This window comes from Ictalurus furcatus, chromosome 10, assembly GCF_023375685.1.
Source record: "Ictalurus furcatus strain D&B chromosome 10, Billie_1.0, whole genome shotgun sequence".
Classification (NCBI taxonomy): Eukaryota; Metazoa; Chordata; class Actinopteri; order Siluriformes; family Ictaluridae; genus Ictalurus; species Ictalurus furcatus.
The window spans coordinates 22,504,945-22,522,137 of NC_071264.1; the positions used below are offsets into that span (position 1 = coordinate 22,504,945).

At 39.5% G+C, this 17,193-nt stretch overlaps 1 protein-coding gene across 1 annotated transcript; it reads left to right on the forward strand.

Moving 5' to 3' along the window:
* Positions 1-107: 107 nt before the first annotated feature.
* On the forward strand, positions 108-16,893 carry LOC128613314 (stereocilin). The gene is made up of 27 exons (XM_053633980.1): positions 108-1,589; positions 2,019-2,043; positions 2,132-2,627; positions 2,735-3,622; positions 3,739-3,801; positions 4,086-4,196; positions 4,341-4,507; positions 4,586-4,772; positions 4,864-4,979; positions 5,059-5,191; positions 5,968-6,150; positions 6,238-6,276; positions 6,355-6,531; positions 7,467-7,616; positions 7,960-8,018; positions 9,729-9,852; positions 10,232-10,314; positions 10,395-10,569; positions 12,080-12,342; positions 13,006-13,096; positions 13,200-13,359; positions 13,466-13,635; positions 13,921-14,076; positions 14,956-15,098; positions 15,187-15,335; positions 16,036-16,133; positions 16,241-16,893. The coding sequence occupies exons 1-27, from the start codon at positions 302-304 to the stop codon at positions 16,553-16,555; spliced, it is 6,009 nt and encodes a 2,002-aa protein (XP_053489955.1). The 5' UTR covers positions 108-301; the 3' UTR covers positions 16,556-16,893.
* Positions 16,894-17,193: the final 300 nt, after the last annotated feature.

Sequence of the window (17,193 nt, forward strand, 5' to 3'; positions counted from 1 at the left end):
GTAAACACATATTTGATGCTGTATAAATGGACTAGCACTCGATGAACTTGATGAGCATCTGTTGTATCAGGGAATATTTAAATGTACAAAATAGTGATTAATGTATACAAAGTAATGGCAGTCTGTTTTTCTTTAGTGAAAGTGTAATCAAGTGACTCTGAGCAGTCATTAACATTTTATATCCATTCTGCAGTGTGACACTGTACTCCCTGAGAGTCTCAGGCTAAAAGGAACTCTGTAACAGGTGCTTTCTCAAAGGAGCATCGGTATGATTTCATCCATACGGTCTTGAAACTCATGAATGGCACTCAGAATGGGGAAGTTTGGGATTATAATGGGGTTGATTGTCTTATTGGGTCAAGTATCCTCCATTTCTGAAGGTGAGAAAATGCATGTTGTGTTTATTCTACCATCGTTTGTGCTCTTTAATCAATGTGTAGTAGGCTTTACATCCAAATATCATATTGCAGGAAATAAAAAGGAGGACCAGAGAGAAGTAATTCTGAAAGAGTTGGTTGAGATATGGCGGAAGGGTGGAGGCTGGTACCCCCGTAGAGAACAACCATCTCCAGAGAATAGAAAGGATGAACAAATCCATACAGTCCTAAGGAACATTGTTGGAGGTCTTAAGTCTCTAGGACTCCTGCCCAAGAAATCTACTGGTTTACCATCTCTTAACAAGCCACTTGACCGGAACAGGCTGTCAGGATTTCTTTATAACATCTCAATGTATCTTCAAGAAATGAGTGCTGAAATAGATGATGATCTGCCTTTCAGTGATGATCATTTTTGGGAAAACTTGTTGCATTCTTTCATCCAGTCTGATGGAAAAATGCCACTAGGAGATTGGGCTGGGAGGGTTCCTCCTCGACCAAGCTTCAGGCTTCAAGACCTCTTCCTCTCTCTAAGAGGCAGCCCACATTGGGATGGACTACTTGGACTGGTGCAGAGCATCCTTACCCTCTTAGAACAGCAGCCACAAAGACCTCTTCTCACATTTGTGTCACAGAACTGGAAGACCATCAGTGCCTTGCTTGACACTGCTCTACAAGCTCTTGTCAGTGGGACCTATAGCCAGGCCATTGCAGGTCTGCAGGGATTTATCTGCATCCTGAAAGGGCAAAGTGATTGTGCTTTCAACCTGAGCTGGCTGCAGCAACTCCTGACATTCCTAGAGACAAGGAACTGGAAACCTGTGGTGAATCTGCACCCTGCAGGAGTATCCAGTGACCAAAGGGATGGTACCTTCTTGGCAGGACGTTTTAAGCCATTTAGCATTCCAGCTGAGGCTTTACGTGAGGAAAACAATAAATCTCAAGACATGGAGAGCCTTAGCTATATGCAAGCTCTATTTCTGCAGGCCCTGTCGAATTCAAACACTGGGGAAAGAGCAGTACAGTTTGCTGAGCGTAATCCTGCCCTTGTCCAGGGTCTTGATGGCCTCCGGCGTGGATTCCTGCACAGAGTGGGTAGCACAGTGTACAGTAATCTGAGGAGGAAGGTGTCACGTGTGACCATGGCACTGCTGGATGATCTAGGTAGCATGGCTGGTGAGCCACAGTCCACTCAGCTGGGAAGATGTTCTGTAGGCAAGTTTATCCTTATATTTTCCTTTTAAAATAATTTAAATGATTTTCCTTTTAATAGCTTTTCCTCCATAACTTTTATAGCATAATGTCCTGGCCAATCCTAAAAATGACTCTAAAAATCAATAAAACTTTCATAGTTGAAACATATGGCTGGATTGCTGAAATCACATTGGCCATGTTAATCATCGAGGAGATCATGATACTCTAAATCCTATGGGCTGGATAATCTGTCCACCCTTTTGTTGATTTGTAACCATATACCCCTGGCATTATGTGCACAGCTATACTATTCCATTGAGCCTAATTGTATGGCGCTCCTTCTTTATTTCCTCAATTCATGAACAACCCAAAGCAATTATCACTGATTTGTATTAACAGACAACAATCCAACTCATCTTGGTTTCCACTTTCCTTTTTTTTGTTGCAAAGGTGACCTGAGACAACTGATATTGTGGTAAGTTTATCTTTTAAAAAAATAAATATTTTTTTGAGCATGCATTTAACACATTTCTAACATTACTGTAATACACTTCATCACATAGGGGTATTAGACATAACCTGACATGGAATGCTCAAGCCATGGGTTTCACCTCACATGGTTTACCGAGTCGGCCATCTTTGATGTCCTGTTCATCTTCAGAGACGGAAAAACACAACTCGAAACAACAGCAATCGTCGAAAAGATCCAGACTCCTCCAGCCTCAGCCATTGTTCCATGATCAAACAGATTCAGAGCTGTTAGCCTCCGCAGAGATCCTGGAAGCAGCCTGCAATGCCTCCATTCCAGGTCTCACTGGTGTTTCAAACTTTACTGTGTTTCTCTACTGTAATCTATTTGATGGAGGTGATGCAACGTTGGACCCGGAGGCTAGCCATGTAGTTCCTGACCTGCATGTCAGCTGTTCTAATGCGGCATGGTACCTCTCTGCTGCAGAGGAAGATTTCCTGTGGGTACATGTGTGCAGTGAATTCTTCGCACAGGATTTCAATAATACAGTATGTGCCAACTCTTCCTTCTGGCTGCAACGAGCCCATCAGGTATTAGTGATGCATGTTTAAGTGAAATCTGTTAAAAAAAAAAAAAAAAAAAAGAAATGACCTTTTGGTTGATTGACAAATATGTCATAACTGTGTGATTTTATTAGGCTGCTGTTACCAAGGACTACCATTTCCTCAACCAATCAAGTATTGATGACCTCTGCGTACAACTCTCCAGTGAAGTTGCTGGAAGTTCCACAAGTATTGCAACTGAGGACTGCTTAGAACTGCTCAGTGCTAGATCTCTAAGTGCACAAGAGTTCAGGAGGTGTTTTCTGCCTAACAACTCCGCTCTGATATTAGCCTTGTGTGGCAATGCATCATATCCATTAGTTCACACTGGCTGGGCTGCAGAATATTGCTCCAAAATCCTGAATAAAGATTCCCACCATGACTCCAAAAATGTTCTCTGTGACTTTTTAAATTGGACTGCAGAGCATTTCACCAACTCCGATCTGCTTGAACTCTGTGGAGACACAGCAGGTCTGAGGGACTACATTTGCAAGAACATGAGTTTGTATGTCATTCTGGTTCCTAAGCAACCCATACTCTTAGACTACTGCAACTCCAAATCAGAACCAAAGCAGGAGACCCAATGTGTCCTCCAGCAGCTGTTTAACATGCTGCCTGCCCCGTATGATTTTGACGCTCATCAGCTCTGTATAAATCCTATTCCTATCCTACAGGAAGCTGTATACAAATTAAACCATTGTGAGGGAGTTGTGGATGAACGTGTGGGCTGGCTAGCCACTGTAAGCTATGTGCTCCAAGTGTTAGATTTTGTTGTGGGGCTCTCAGCAGGCCTTGAAGAAGGGGAACGCGAGGTCCGCCAGGGTCTCGGCCAAGCTATTCTTCTGTCCAGACTTCTGGACAATTCCTCTTTCTGGACAACCCTCAGGCCTGATGCATCTGTTAGTGTGCTCCACACTGTTGGTGTCTTTCTCAGACGGGAACAGAATCTCTCTCTTAAGGAAGATCTTCTTAGCTGTTTTAGTGTAAGTGCTATGCAATTTATACTATTATTATTGTTGTTAATTCGACATTTCATTGTGCTAAATTGTTGTGCTGACCTTATTTAAAGTATTAGTTTATTGTTGTGTTAATCTTTCAGCCTGTCCTCTGGGATCTCATTCAAAAAGAGGACAACTCCTCTGCATTGAGATTTTTACTACAGGTAGAGCTCAAAATGTTGATACAAAAACTTGTCAGAAATGAAATGAGGCTAAGAAGAGTTTAATACAGTAACTTTACTTTATATTTTTAATAGACTGAATATAAACTAACTTCACACAACCTCACAGCTAGAATGAATGAAATGACGGCAACCATAAGATTAATCTTAAAATGACTGAAACTGTAATGAGTTTCAAACGTGTTTCTGACTTGTCGTCATTTTGCGCTAATGCATACTCTCATACTTGCTCATAGTCTATGGTATTCTTCTTGCTGCTGGTCTAGGAATACCTCCAGATGCCAAGAGAAAGAATACGCACTCTAGTGTTGTCTGCAGAAAAAGATGCAGTGAAAAGATTTCTGTCTCATGTACATCAGAGCTGGGACCAGCTCCAAGTTGAGGCAGCACAGGTAGCCAACCAACCAAAGAACTAATGCATTTTCCATCTCCATTTGTTCCAATGACAGGGTTCTAGTCTGCTGTAAATTCTATTTGTAAACCGTTATATATTTTTTTGCTTTTCTTGGCATCATTGAAAGGCTTCCCCAAAGGAAAAGGAGGCCATGGAGACTATGACCGCAGCCTTCATCCACAAATTCCCACGTGTTACGCCAGAGCTATTTGTCGACCTCTCACAGTTCATCCCCTACATGTCTGTATCTGACATAATGAATTTTCCTGCATCGCTGATTGCCAACGATAGTGTGTGAGTGAACCATAATACTCTGCAGATATGCTGATAATTTGCAGAATATCTATGTTCATGCATCTGACATGCTTTTAGGTTGATGGCTATTCGAGATCACAGCTCGGAGATGAAGACTCCTCAGAAACAAGCTTTCGCAAAACGTCTCCTACAGTCAAATGCGGTAGGAGATGTTTCCTCCTGGCCACCATACTTTCTCACCTCAGTTCTTCCCCTCCTCCCACATCTTCCTGTCAGCCACTTCCAACATCTGACATCCCAGCAGGTAGGTAAGCAAACATCTGAATATTTTGTATATATATGAATCCTAAAGGCTTTAAGAGAACAAAAGTAAAGTTTGCAGGTGTATCTCACAGCTCAGCCCGCTGGTCGAACAGCTGGCTAATAGCAGTCTGGATGCCATAAGGGGGAGACACGTGCTTCGCACCCTGTTCAGCAAGAGGAAGAATCTCACTAGTGAGACAATAATGAGGTAATTCACTTCTCTAAATAGCAAAATCCCAAGGTTGAGCCATACAACAGATGGATGAGCCGTTTTGTTTCTGTGACAGGTTAGGCATCCTAATATGTTACATGAATTCAGATGAACTGCATCGTTTCCTGTCTATACCCCCTGTATCACCTGCTCTGTGGCAACAGCTTGCACAGTGTATTTCAGATGGCCATGTCAGTGGAAATGGCAGAGTAAGTATGATCTTCTTAAACTGTTCTACATGCTCTCTGTGGGTTTCCTCTGGGTTCACAGTTTTCCTCCCACCTCCCAAAAACATGCCTGTGGATTGGCTACTATAAGTGGGTATGAATGGGTGTGTGAATTTGTGTGTTTGCGCATATTCCCTGCAATGGATTGGTGTCCCATCCAGAATGAATTGCTGTTTCCCACCCATTCTTCCTGGAATAGACTCCAGATCCAGTGCGAAGGAGATACTTAAAAATAAAACAGAATTTTATGCATTTAGTTAACTTTCTCTAATGAAAAGAAAGACTGCCCTTTGTTAAATATGAAACAAAATGGTGATTTTCATCCCTGTCACATGATCTCTTTTTCTCAAGTAGTGATGAACACCCACCAGCTCTTCTTCTCCTCCCTTCTATTCATCAGCTCCTATCTATGGGTCTGTAGTGGGGCAGTCTGTTGCTGTCTAGTGCAAAGCACAAGCTGCCCAGTCCTCCAGTCCAAATTTTTTCCTAGAGCAATTGTGAAGCTGTAAAATGTTGAGTTAACTTGTCATTTATTTGGGGGTGTGGTCTGCACACACAAATTATTATTTACATTGCTAATATCTAAGATAAAGAAAAGTTATTTTCATTTTCTTACAAATTTTACACTTATATTGAACTTAAAGCAAGAGAGATGTCCTTGTTCAATGGGTAATCTTTGTTAATATGCGAGTTAAACAGCAACGACTATTATTTATTGTGTCTTGTCATATGTGACATGCAGTTTCTCTCATTTGCAGCTTTCCCATTGGCTGGCACTTGCTCTCAAACCCCTTAATGCCAGCTTGTTGTCTTCTCCGATGCTGGCCTCTCTCCATGGAGTTTTACCCCAACTTGGTGCATCATTCCTGCAGTCATTATCCTCAAATGATTTATTGGAACTCTTCTCTCAGCCTGATATACCTACTTTCCCACCTGCACAGGTAAACACACACAGTTTCCATTAGACTTGGTGCTAATTGATTTTATTTTGAACCACTTTTAATCCTGTTCTCATCTTTCCATTGCAGGCATTCCAAATTTTAAACAAAATATTCCAAGAAACAAATGTAAGTGTCATATGATCTATTTGTCTAAAGTGTGTCAGGCACCATAAAGCCTTGTATTCATTTCCCTTTCCTGTTTAGGTCAGTGCCAACACATTATGCAGGCTAAAGCCGTTATTTCATGGTTTAGCTCCTGCTTTCTTGAGAAACTTGATTGTACCTGACTCGATGGGAACGGCAGATTGTCAGTGTTGGAGCTCTCTGCTGAGCGACCTGCAGCCTGCTCATCTTGCAATGGTGCATAGCGCACTACAGCAGGTAACATCAGCACCGATATATACTTACACTGAGAAACCAAGACCTTATGAATTAAACACTTATACAAACACGTGGTAGCTCAATTCTCAATTTAAAAAAAGCATTTAGATTAGAAACATCCACTACATTCCACTATATTCCAACCATTATAATACTTTAAAAAAATACATACTGTAGATGTATTATGTAATTATAAATGATAAGATGCTTAGGCAGCTTTTAAATGCCGCCGAACGTTCAATTTAATTTACAATGTAGTCATGGTGTAAATTTAATACAGTTAAAACCTTAAAAAATGAAAGGAATTTAATTCTAATTGGAATTGTTCATGTTACTGCTAAGTCTGCTTAAAATTTTTATTATTTATTTATTTATTTATTTATACAGATTTTCAGTAATATGACAAGCTGGGGTTTTGTTTTGTCTTTTTGTCTTATTAACTACAAGATAGAGAAAAAAGAGAGAAAGAGAGCGACTGTTTTCTGGACATATTCCACAACAATATATTTAACTAAAAATGAATAAAAAGCTCAACATGTAGTTCTTTAATTAATAACAACTCCAATTGGCAGCTTCATTGTTAATTATTTTCCTGTAACATCCCTGCTTTATTTCTGAATTAACAAAGCAGTATTCGGATGCTTTTTCTCTAAGTAATTCTTTCACCAAGGTCCTAAAATTATTTACATTACATATTCAATATTGTCATAAATAAATAGAGTATAGCTGTGACAATAAGTAAACCAGTGCAGTTCTGATGTTGCCTACTTCTGCATAAAAACATGGAACTGGCAACACAGCCTGATTAATATTAATAGTACTTACTAGGCACATTTTATCCAATGGTCATGGCCAATTCATGTTTTACTTTTCTGTAATTACTGTAAACATCAGGTCACCCCATGAGCTAACTAATATGTACTATTGATCTAAAGGTTCTGGAGCATTTGTCAACCAATAACACACTCTACCTGCACTGCCTTTTACCCTTCATTTCCTTGAAAAAACTGGCCACTGAGCTTGATGGACAAACGATCCTTCATCACATTCATCTGTACAGAAACATGTCCTGGTCACCTCAACAGGTAATATCCTATTTATTCAATGTGCCTCAATAGTAAACTATAATAGCAGATAATTATGCTAATAATGCCACAACCCGTGTCAGTTTTTGCTGGGTGGATCTGTCCACAGCTAATGACACACTCATTTGCCGCAACTCATTGGGTATGCTACAGATGAGCCTTTCAGTAAATTAATACAAAGTGCCTCTCACCTGCCATCAAGCAAATTGCACTCACTGCGTTTGAATGGCTTGCATAAAAGAACATGAATTAGTAATGCATTAAAGTGATTTTGTCTCAGCCAAAAGGAGTATCACATTCAATTTTGGTTGTCTTCCAACTTCTCAAGTTTTTCATTCAACAGGCTCAGTCGCTTTTCAGAATGATTCAGCAGACTGAAAACATCACCCGAGAGACAGTACTGTAAGTGACATCAGTCAGCCACATGCCTTTTAGTATTTTGATTCAATTGCATTAGTAGGTCTTTGGACTTGGCTCATATGAAGTACATTTCAGCTAATCTGCCAAGACTTATTCATTTGTCGCTTTTGGATATTTTTTGGTTTACTATATGGCAACCCAAATTCCGAAAAAGTTGAGACAGCATGGAAAAATGCACAAAAACAAACAAAAAGAATTTTCATTTAAAAAATTCAGTTCACCCTGTACTATATTGAAAACACATTATTAACACATTATTTGATGTTTTACTTTGTGAATTTAATTTATTTTTGAAAATATACACTCATTTCAAATCTGATGACTGCAACACACTCCAAAAAAGTTGGGACAGTCGATTCTTTACCACTGTGTAACATTACCTTTTAATAAAACGTTTGGTCGCTGAGTGAAGACACCAGTTGGTTAAGTTTAGCAAGTGGAATTTTCCCCCATTCATCCATTATGCATTTCTTCAGCTGCGCAACTGTACGGGGCTTCATTGCCTTATTTTGCGCTTCATAATGCACCACACATTCTCAATCGGAGACAGGTCAGGACTGCATGCAGGCCATGCTAGAACCCACACTCTCAACCATGCGCTTGTAATCCGGGCAGCATGTGGTTTGGCGTTGTCCTGCTCTGGATGGAAGTGTATGCTGCTCCAAAATGTGTACATATCTTTCTGCATTAATGATGCCCTCACAGATGTGCAAGTTACCCATGCCATGGGCACTGACACACCCCATACCATGACAGATGCTGGCTTTTTACCTGACGCTGATAACAGCTTGGATGGTCCTTTTCCTCTTTGGCCCGGAGAACACGACAGCGATTTTGTTCAAAAACTATTTGAAATGTCGACTCATTGGACCACAAAACACGATTCCACTGTGCTACTGTCCATCTCAGATGAGACCGAGCCCAGAAGTTGGCTGCGCCTCTGGACAGTGTTGATGTATGGCTTCTGTTTTGCATAGTAAAGCCTTAACTTGCATCTGTGGATGCAGCGGTGAATGGTGTTGACTGATAAAGGTTTACCAAAGTATTCCTGAGCCCACGTCAGGATATCTATTACAGACTCATGACGGTTTTTAAGACAGTAACGTCAGAGGGATCGGAGATCACACGCATTCAGAAGTGGTTTTAGGCCTTGCCCTTTACGTACCGAGATTTGACTGGATTCTTTGAATCTTTTAATTATATTGTGCACTATAGAAGTTGAAATGCCCAAAATCCTACCGATTTCTCTTTGGGGAATGTTGTTCTCAAAGTGTTGGATTATTCATCGAAGCATCTGTTGGCAGATTGGCGAGCCTCGACCCATCCTTGCTCTTGAAGGACTAGGCCTTTTTGGAGGCTCCTTATATACTATGATTAGACGATTGCCTCACCTGTTTCACATCACCTTCTTATTTCAACTGGTCACATCGCCATTAGTCCTAAAGTGCCCCTGTCCCAACTTTTTTTGGAACATGTTGCATGCATCAATTTCAAAATAAATGTTTATCTTTAAAAAACTATGAAGTTGATTAGATAAAACCTCAAATACATTGTTTGTATATGTTTTTTGTTTAAATACAAGTCAAAGTACATTTACAAATCACTCCTCTTTGTTTTTATTGGCATTTTCCATACTGTCCCAACTTTTGGGAATTGGGGTTGTAGTTTGTGGTTTGTTTCTTCTTGTTACAGACATTTAGGCCGCATTGCAAGTGGCATGAGCTGTAAGAGCCTACAGCTTTGGGCCAATGAATCAGACTTCTCTGAACTGGTACGGTTTATTACAGAGTTGCCCGGCGGATTGAGGCCAGCTCTGGTGAGAATGTGTGAGACAAGCTTCAATCCCGCTCCAGCAATTCACATTAATTGGCATCTGCTGTTTTTCCAATTTCTATTCCAAGACAAAGTGTACTTCGCTGCCAAAGCAAATAGCATTTGATTCAAACTGACACTAATGAAGGCTTGCATTTTAGATAGCCAGTAAATAACAAATGATGTAAATATGACAATGCCCATTTTTGTATAATGAAACAATTCTTTAAGCTGCCAAATTTGCCAAATAGGCTAAGCATAATTAGTTTTATTAATGAGTAAATCAAACATTATTATACAAATCAAGACCTGGGTGAATCATATAGTACAGTATCTGCTTTAGAAAAGATGTCAACAAAATCAAATGAATTATATTTTAACAGAGGAAGTGTGTGGTAGAGGAACTTGGAAAAAGGCCAGACATGGATCTAGAGGACTTCGACCCATCTTTCACTGCAGGATTACCGTAAGATCTTTTTCACTTTTTCTTCATTTTCCATCAAGCCTCTGATGTCCTCTGCCTCACTGTCAGATGTTGTCTCGCAGCGTGAGGATGATTGAGCGCCTGTCCAACGCATCACTCTGGGCTGTCCTGAACCACGTTCGAAGACACTTTATTGATTTCCTGGAGCTTCCACGCCACAAGCAGATGACCTTGGCTGAGAAAGCTATTGATGTGCTTGTGAGAGAAATAGCTTTTGGAAACTTCTGCATGGGTGGAGTAATTTAGACATTGTTTTGAAACTCGTTCCTGCAGTCATTTAGGTTATACAATATTCTTTCACGGGTTTGGTCTATAAAACATCAACATTTTCTGGGGGAAAGGTTCTTAAGTGGGGTATTATGGGTTCTTAACATAATTAAGGATTTTTAGTTCCAAAAAATGATGGGTTCTATGTAGAAGGGTTCCCTCAAATGGACAACCAAAGAACCTTAAAAGTGTATAGCAGGCAAATGTAAATATATTTTTATCCATTAAGACACCTAAGGTAGGTAGCTCTATCCTTCATCTAGACCGTATTATTTCTGTAAATATAAAACTGAATCATTATATTTGGTGGCAGTTTAATTCAAATGTCAGTTCCATTTGAAATAGATATTGCCACAAGCAGTTTTGCTCTTCTTTGTAAGTTATCTCACGTCTTATAAGCAGTAGTTCATGACCATTGATTTTAGGGGGAAGGATGACATTAATAACGACATGGCCTCAAATAAAATTAAGTTGAGAGGCTATCACACTTGATTTACGGGCTACTATCTTGTGAATTTTTAGAGTAACCCTGTAATAAGCAGTTGAGAGTCAACAAGATACAGTCTAGCAGCTTGTTTTGAGCAGTTTAGACTTAACTTTGTTAGATACAGCAGATTTCTTTTCCTGTGTGCTAGACAAAAGCTAATATCATTAACCAGGTTTGTCAGGTTTCAGCAAAATGATGTACAAATATGATCCACTCCATAATAAGAATAAGAATACTTTATAGTCATTGTACTGCTGTGCAAAACAGTGAGGTTATTATAATCCAGAAATGGTTCTGTATATCATAGACACACTGTCTGCACTTATTTAATTCATATTATTTACTATAAAACAAGTCATGGTGGCTGCAGAGTATTTGTAAAATATCCCAATCTGGCAACCCAATTCACTGTTCACTTTGACCACTAACTCAATTGTGCATTGAGCATACTTCCCCACAATTATGCAACATCTACAAAGGTGAGCAAATCAGTGGAACATCGCCTTATATCTGTCAAATAGCATATAACATTATAGCATATATAGCATAAATATGATTATGGGATTTGGAAAAGTATTGTGCAGGCCACAGCGTTGAGGTGCTTTGCATCACTGAAAAATATATGCACCAAATATTTTAATTACATTTAAACAAACATCAAATAAAAGTTAAAAGTATAAAGTACATATATACATGTGTGTGTGTATATATATATATATATATATATATATATATATATATATATATATATACACACACACATGTATATGGTATATATATATATATATATATATATATATATATATATATATATATATATATATATACACACACACACACACACACACACACACACACACACACACACACATATTGCTGGTTCTTGGACAAATTAAGCACAAGTGAAAAAAAACATTGGTGATTGGTATATCTACAGTCTACTGAACCTACTTGTCAGCCAATCTGAAAGTCAGGATATGGCACCCAGGCTAGATATTTGTCCACTCTTGTTTATCTTTTTCATCTTTCCTGAAATATCTTTTCCAACATTTCTGTCAGATAATTGCTGAGGACAGAATCTCCGGGGTCTCCATGGACCTGCTGGGTCCTCTTCTCTTCTTCCTGGACAGGGACTTGTTGTCTCAGGTGGACAGAGAGGCTCTGAAGCTGCGCCTCGAGGACCTGAAACAGTACTGCATGCCCTCTGACACCTTCAGAGAAATGGCTTCTCTGCTTACAGAGAGAAGTATTCTAGGGTAGGTCCTTATGCCCTTATGTTAAATATGGAACACCATGAGGTAGACTAGAGGAAGACACCCCCAGGGTAAGACATCTTCCCAACTTTATTTCTTTTCCTGTCTAAATGACAGCTCCAGACATAATCTCACCAAATTTCACCCAAACAATATCAAAAACAAAAATGTTCATAGTAATTTGACTGGCTAACTTGCTTTAATGTTATTATCTAGCAAATGTTACTATTGCAAGCTAGCTCTAATTACCTAAATACCTTTAGATAAGTAAATAATAATAAAAAAAATAGAACAAGGAAAGGCTTCTGTAATTCACTTGAACCCATCAATAACTTTTAATAAAGGTGTATTTGTGTAATTTCTTGTGTAACCAACTCAACTTTAAAAAAAAAAAAAAAAAAAAAAAAAGCATAAATAATGTATACAATCGGTTGACAGCTTGGGAAAAAATATTGGGCCTCTATTGACCAATATACTGTATACATGATCTCTATTCAAATATGTTTTAACTTTACTGTAAATAATCATTCTTCTTAAGAAGGGGACCGACTTTCCCTTTAACTCCCTTGGCATTGATAGGATTTGAACGCTAATGCAGAATGTTTCTATATAAGTAGAGACTGCTGAATAAATGAATAGATGAGTTGATTTGGATCTGATTTATAGAGAGCCAAAGTCATGGACAGTAGGAGATGTTGAGCATGTAGACCGACTAGTGTTTGCCCTGTCACCTCAACTGATACGCTCTCTGCAACTGGTAAGAAGGAAAATGAAAAAAACAAGACAAAGGCCTTTATTAATCCATCCATCTATATTTGTGTTGGGATATGACATTGTGTTGAAGGCCGTGTTTCTATTAGGATGACTTAGGTAAAGACACGGTTGAGCAAGTCCTGCAAAGTCAGTGGCACTGGAAAGACACCGAGCTTGGTAAAGTGTGCGCGGACCCGAAAGGACTAAAAGACAAGATTTACAGCTTAATTCACAAAATAAACAGAGGACAGAGATGGGGCAGAAGAGGTGAGACATGTTTACTACCTCAGTATACTGCATCTATCATGAGTTAAAGTAATTAATCAGATGTGATTGACATGATCTTATGTGCAAGTGCAATAACTTTTGTCAGAGCCAATCCCGACTTGTGCGGATATCAAAGGGACTTTTCCTTCAGCATGGCGCTGGTATCAACTTAATCGAATGAAGAGAAGAGAATTGAAGGAGTGTGTTGAGTTCCTGGGTCAGGATGGTTCTCTTGATGCTGAGCAACGCTGGGCACTGTGGACAGAACTCCGACCGGTTAGTGCGCCAGTAATTGGCGAAATCCAAAATTAAAGAATGGTTTGACCAAAATTAAAAGATCAAACCGATTTTCCCTTTACCTGAAACGTCCTCGATTAGCCAGGACATGTCTGCTGGCTATAATTTCCTTCTTTCATTTTCTAACAAGGCTAATGTTGCTAACAATTAAGGGAAGCTTATAGATACCGTATTAACCCATTAACCCCAATAAGTACACTATTTTTCATTTGTGATCAACAGGGACAAGGCTAAAAGGTCAGATTTATTTTTTATTTTTTGCAGATTTATAAGCCAGTAAGGGCACTCAGACCAGCACAGGTACTGGAGCTGGGCTGCATCATCACTGAGATGAGCGAGAGAGAGCTGCAGGCTGTGAACTTGTCTGACTTAGGTGTGGTGGCTCATCTTGGAAGCTTTAAAGCATGGAACCCAAGAAAAGTGAGGATTTTTTTTTTTTTTTTTACACAGTTATGTTTTTTATTTAGTAAAGGAATGAGTTATCAGAACCTGTGAGGAGAAGTCTGGAATGCAGATATTTTAAGATCAAAACTGTGGAACTATGGTTTCTTCAATTATCAAGTACATTAAGCATGTCTACTTTGTATACAGTTACTGTTGCTATGCATAACTGGCAATCAGTATACAATACATGGCCAAAAGTATGCGGACACCTGACAAATCAAACCCATATTTGTTTGTTGAACATACCATTACAGATTTAGCCCCCTGTTTGCTGTTATAAAAGCCTTCAATCTTTTCACTAGATTTAGTAGTGTAGTGGGGATTTGTGCTCATTCAGCCACAAGAGCATTAGTGAGGTCAGGCACTGTTGTCGGGTGAGGAGGTCTGGGGTGCAGTCAGAGTTCCAGTTCATCCCAAAGGTGTCCAGTGGGGTTAAGGTCAGGGCTCTGTGTGGGCCAATCGAGTTCTTCCACTCCAACCTTGGCAAACCATGTCTTCATGGAGCTCACTTTGTGTACAGGGACATTGTCATGCTGGAACAGGTTTGGGTCTCTTAGTTCCAGTGAAGGAAACTCAATGCTACAATATACAAAGACATTCTAGACAATTGTGTACTTTCAATTTTGTGGCTACAGTTTGGGGAAGAACCACATATGGGTGTGATGGTCAGATGTCCACATACTTTTGGCAATATAGAGCATTTATAAATAGTATATTTTGCCAAGCCATAACCTGAGCCTATCTAAGGGCCTGAAGCATTAATATACCTTGAATGGGACACCAGTCCATTGCAGGGCACCATTCATCCTTCATTTGACAAAACCCCATTAAATCAGCCACTCGTATTTTATCCAGAGGAGAGCAGCTCTGCAGGGATTCCTGCGCCGCCGCAAAGAGAAGCCTGAAGACCTTGGAGCGGTCGAGTTGGTTTCTCTTGGCAATCTACTATGTGGCTTCACTCCTGCAGAAATTTCCCGTCTAGACCCATTTAGCCTGAGGTTAGAGGAAGAATCGGTTTCCAAATTCTTGACAACAATCATGCTGTGCATCTGCAAATTGATCACAAATTTATACGATGTTTGTCAGCATGGCTGCTATGTTCCTGAGGGAGACATTCCTGCCCTGCTTTGAGCAGCAGACTGAGGCTCTGACCGCTCGACTCTCCAGCCCTCTGGCCTTCGGTCCTGTCAGCGGCTGGAGCGCTGACATTTTCACTGAGATTGGGGCTCTGGCAGGTAAAGGATTCTGGGTCAAAAGTATGATGCAACGCCATTAAATTCTATCTGATTAGTGGGAGAAAAAAAGCCTTTGTTCAGTTAATATTTTTCAAAAATCCAGCCTATTTTTACTTCCAACAATTAATCACTCACAGATTAAGTTTATTTTTGTATTCTGCAATCCAGCTAGGCTAAGCATTAATGTTACATTAGCCAAAATATCACACTAGGATCTATGAAACAAAGTAGTACTAGCTCATAGCCAGATAAGGTTAGCCAGCTTCACTCTGTAACCTTACTTACCATAGCATCACTCTGTAACATTAGCAGTTATATTTATTTTTCCTTAAATGCCTGTATGTTGAACTGTAAATTAACTTTAAAGAGTCACTTCAAATGAAAATATGGTTGTGGACTCACTCCTCTGGCGCCATCACATCCAGCTAAACTTGTGGTCAATGCTATCTTTAGAATTATGGCTAGATAAAACAAAATAGCCTCCATTTTAGCCAAAGACACCAGGACAAGACACCAAGTAGAAAATTTTATCAATATGAAAGTAGTTCCTTCTCAATTACACTTACACCAAACATTAGCATGCTATTAGGTATCAAAACAGGTAGCTTAGTTAAAACTCACATCATAGTCTGGAAATGACTGAAGGTGCTTGTTTTTGCTTGAAGCAAACTTTATAATGATGACCTTTCTTTTTCTTCAGCTGTACTGGATGACATGGTGTTGTCCTCCCTTGTGAAGGAACAAATAGAAGGGCTAACTCCATTAGCAATATCCCTGATACCTCCAAAAAAGATGGCTGTAAGAATTTCACACACACTATCAGTGTTATGTTCACTGAGCCAGTATTACACTGTGTGACATTTGCATTGGAACTAAGTTTCATACAGTTGCTGTGATCGTTACAGGTTGTGTTCAGCGCAAGTCAGCTGTCATGGCTGACCTCTGAACAGGCATGGGCCGTGACAGACGAGCAGTGGCAAAAGCTGGACAGTGAGCAGAAAGAAGCATTAAGCATGGCATTGTATGAAGGGGATGTGATGCTTGTACACAGAGGTCAGTCAAGACAAAGAATAAAAGGCATTAATACAAAAGGAATGAGACACGATGTCGCATGGCCTTACGGGAAAATAATCAACCATCCGGAAGTTGATTATTTACCAATAACCCCACATGCTGAAGTGTTTTATTCCTCTTATACCACAGCCATTTGCCAACAATAACATTTACAAATAATGTTATTTATTACAGAACAACGCATCATATGATTTATCTGTTTATAGTTACCTTTAATTTTGTAGAATATCTGTGAAACAAGTTCTTGTTATCACTTATGTTATAGCAATAATGAACAGTTGTTCCTTTGCCAGCCTCTCTCTTTTTTCTCTCTCTTAAAGTGAATAAGACAAAAATACAGCTCGTCATATTGCAGAGAAACCTCAAACCCCTCAGAAAGACTTTCCTGTGTCAGAAAACTTCACGTTAGAGCTTTATTCCTGAATGTTACACAGCACTGGCACTGGAGACTCCTTCCAAAAACACTAAATAAACCTCTCCTTACAGAAAACCTCACCATATCAGCAATGACGCATATTTTAAAATCTGTTTTTGTGGGATGTCCACTGTACAAGTCCCTAAGATTATGCTGTAACTACTGAAACAATATTAAAACAAGTGCGTTTGACTTGCAGCTGTATTACAAAGTATTACACAGTGCTGTGGTATAACAACATATAATGCAGAGTTAGCATGTTTTGGGTGATGTGTTCTGTTGATTGTTTAGCTGATGAATGTATCATTCCTCCTGCCAAATTATGCTTTAACTGCAGTCACACAGCTGTCTGTGGTATTGCTTGTCATC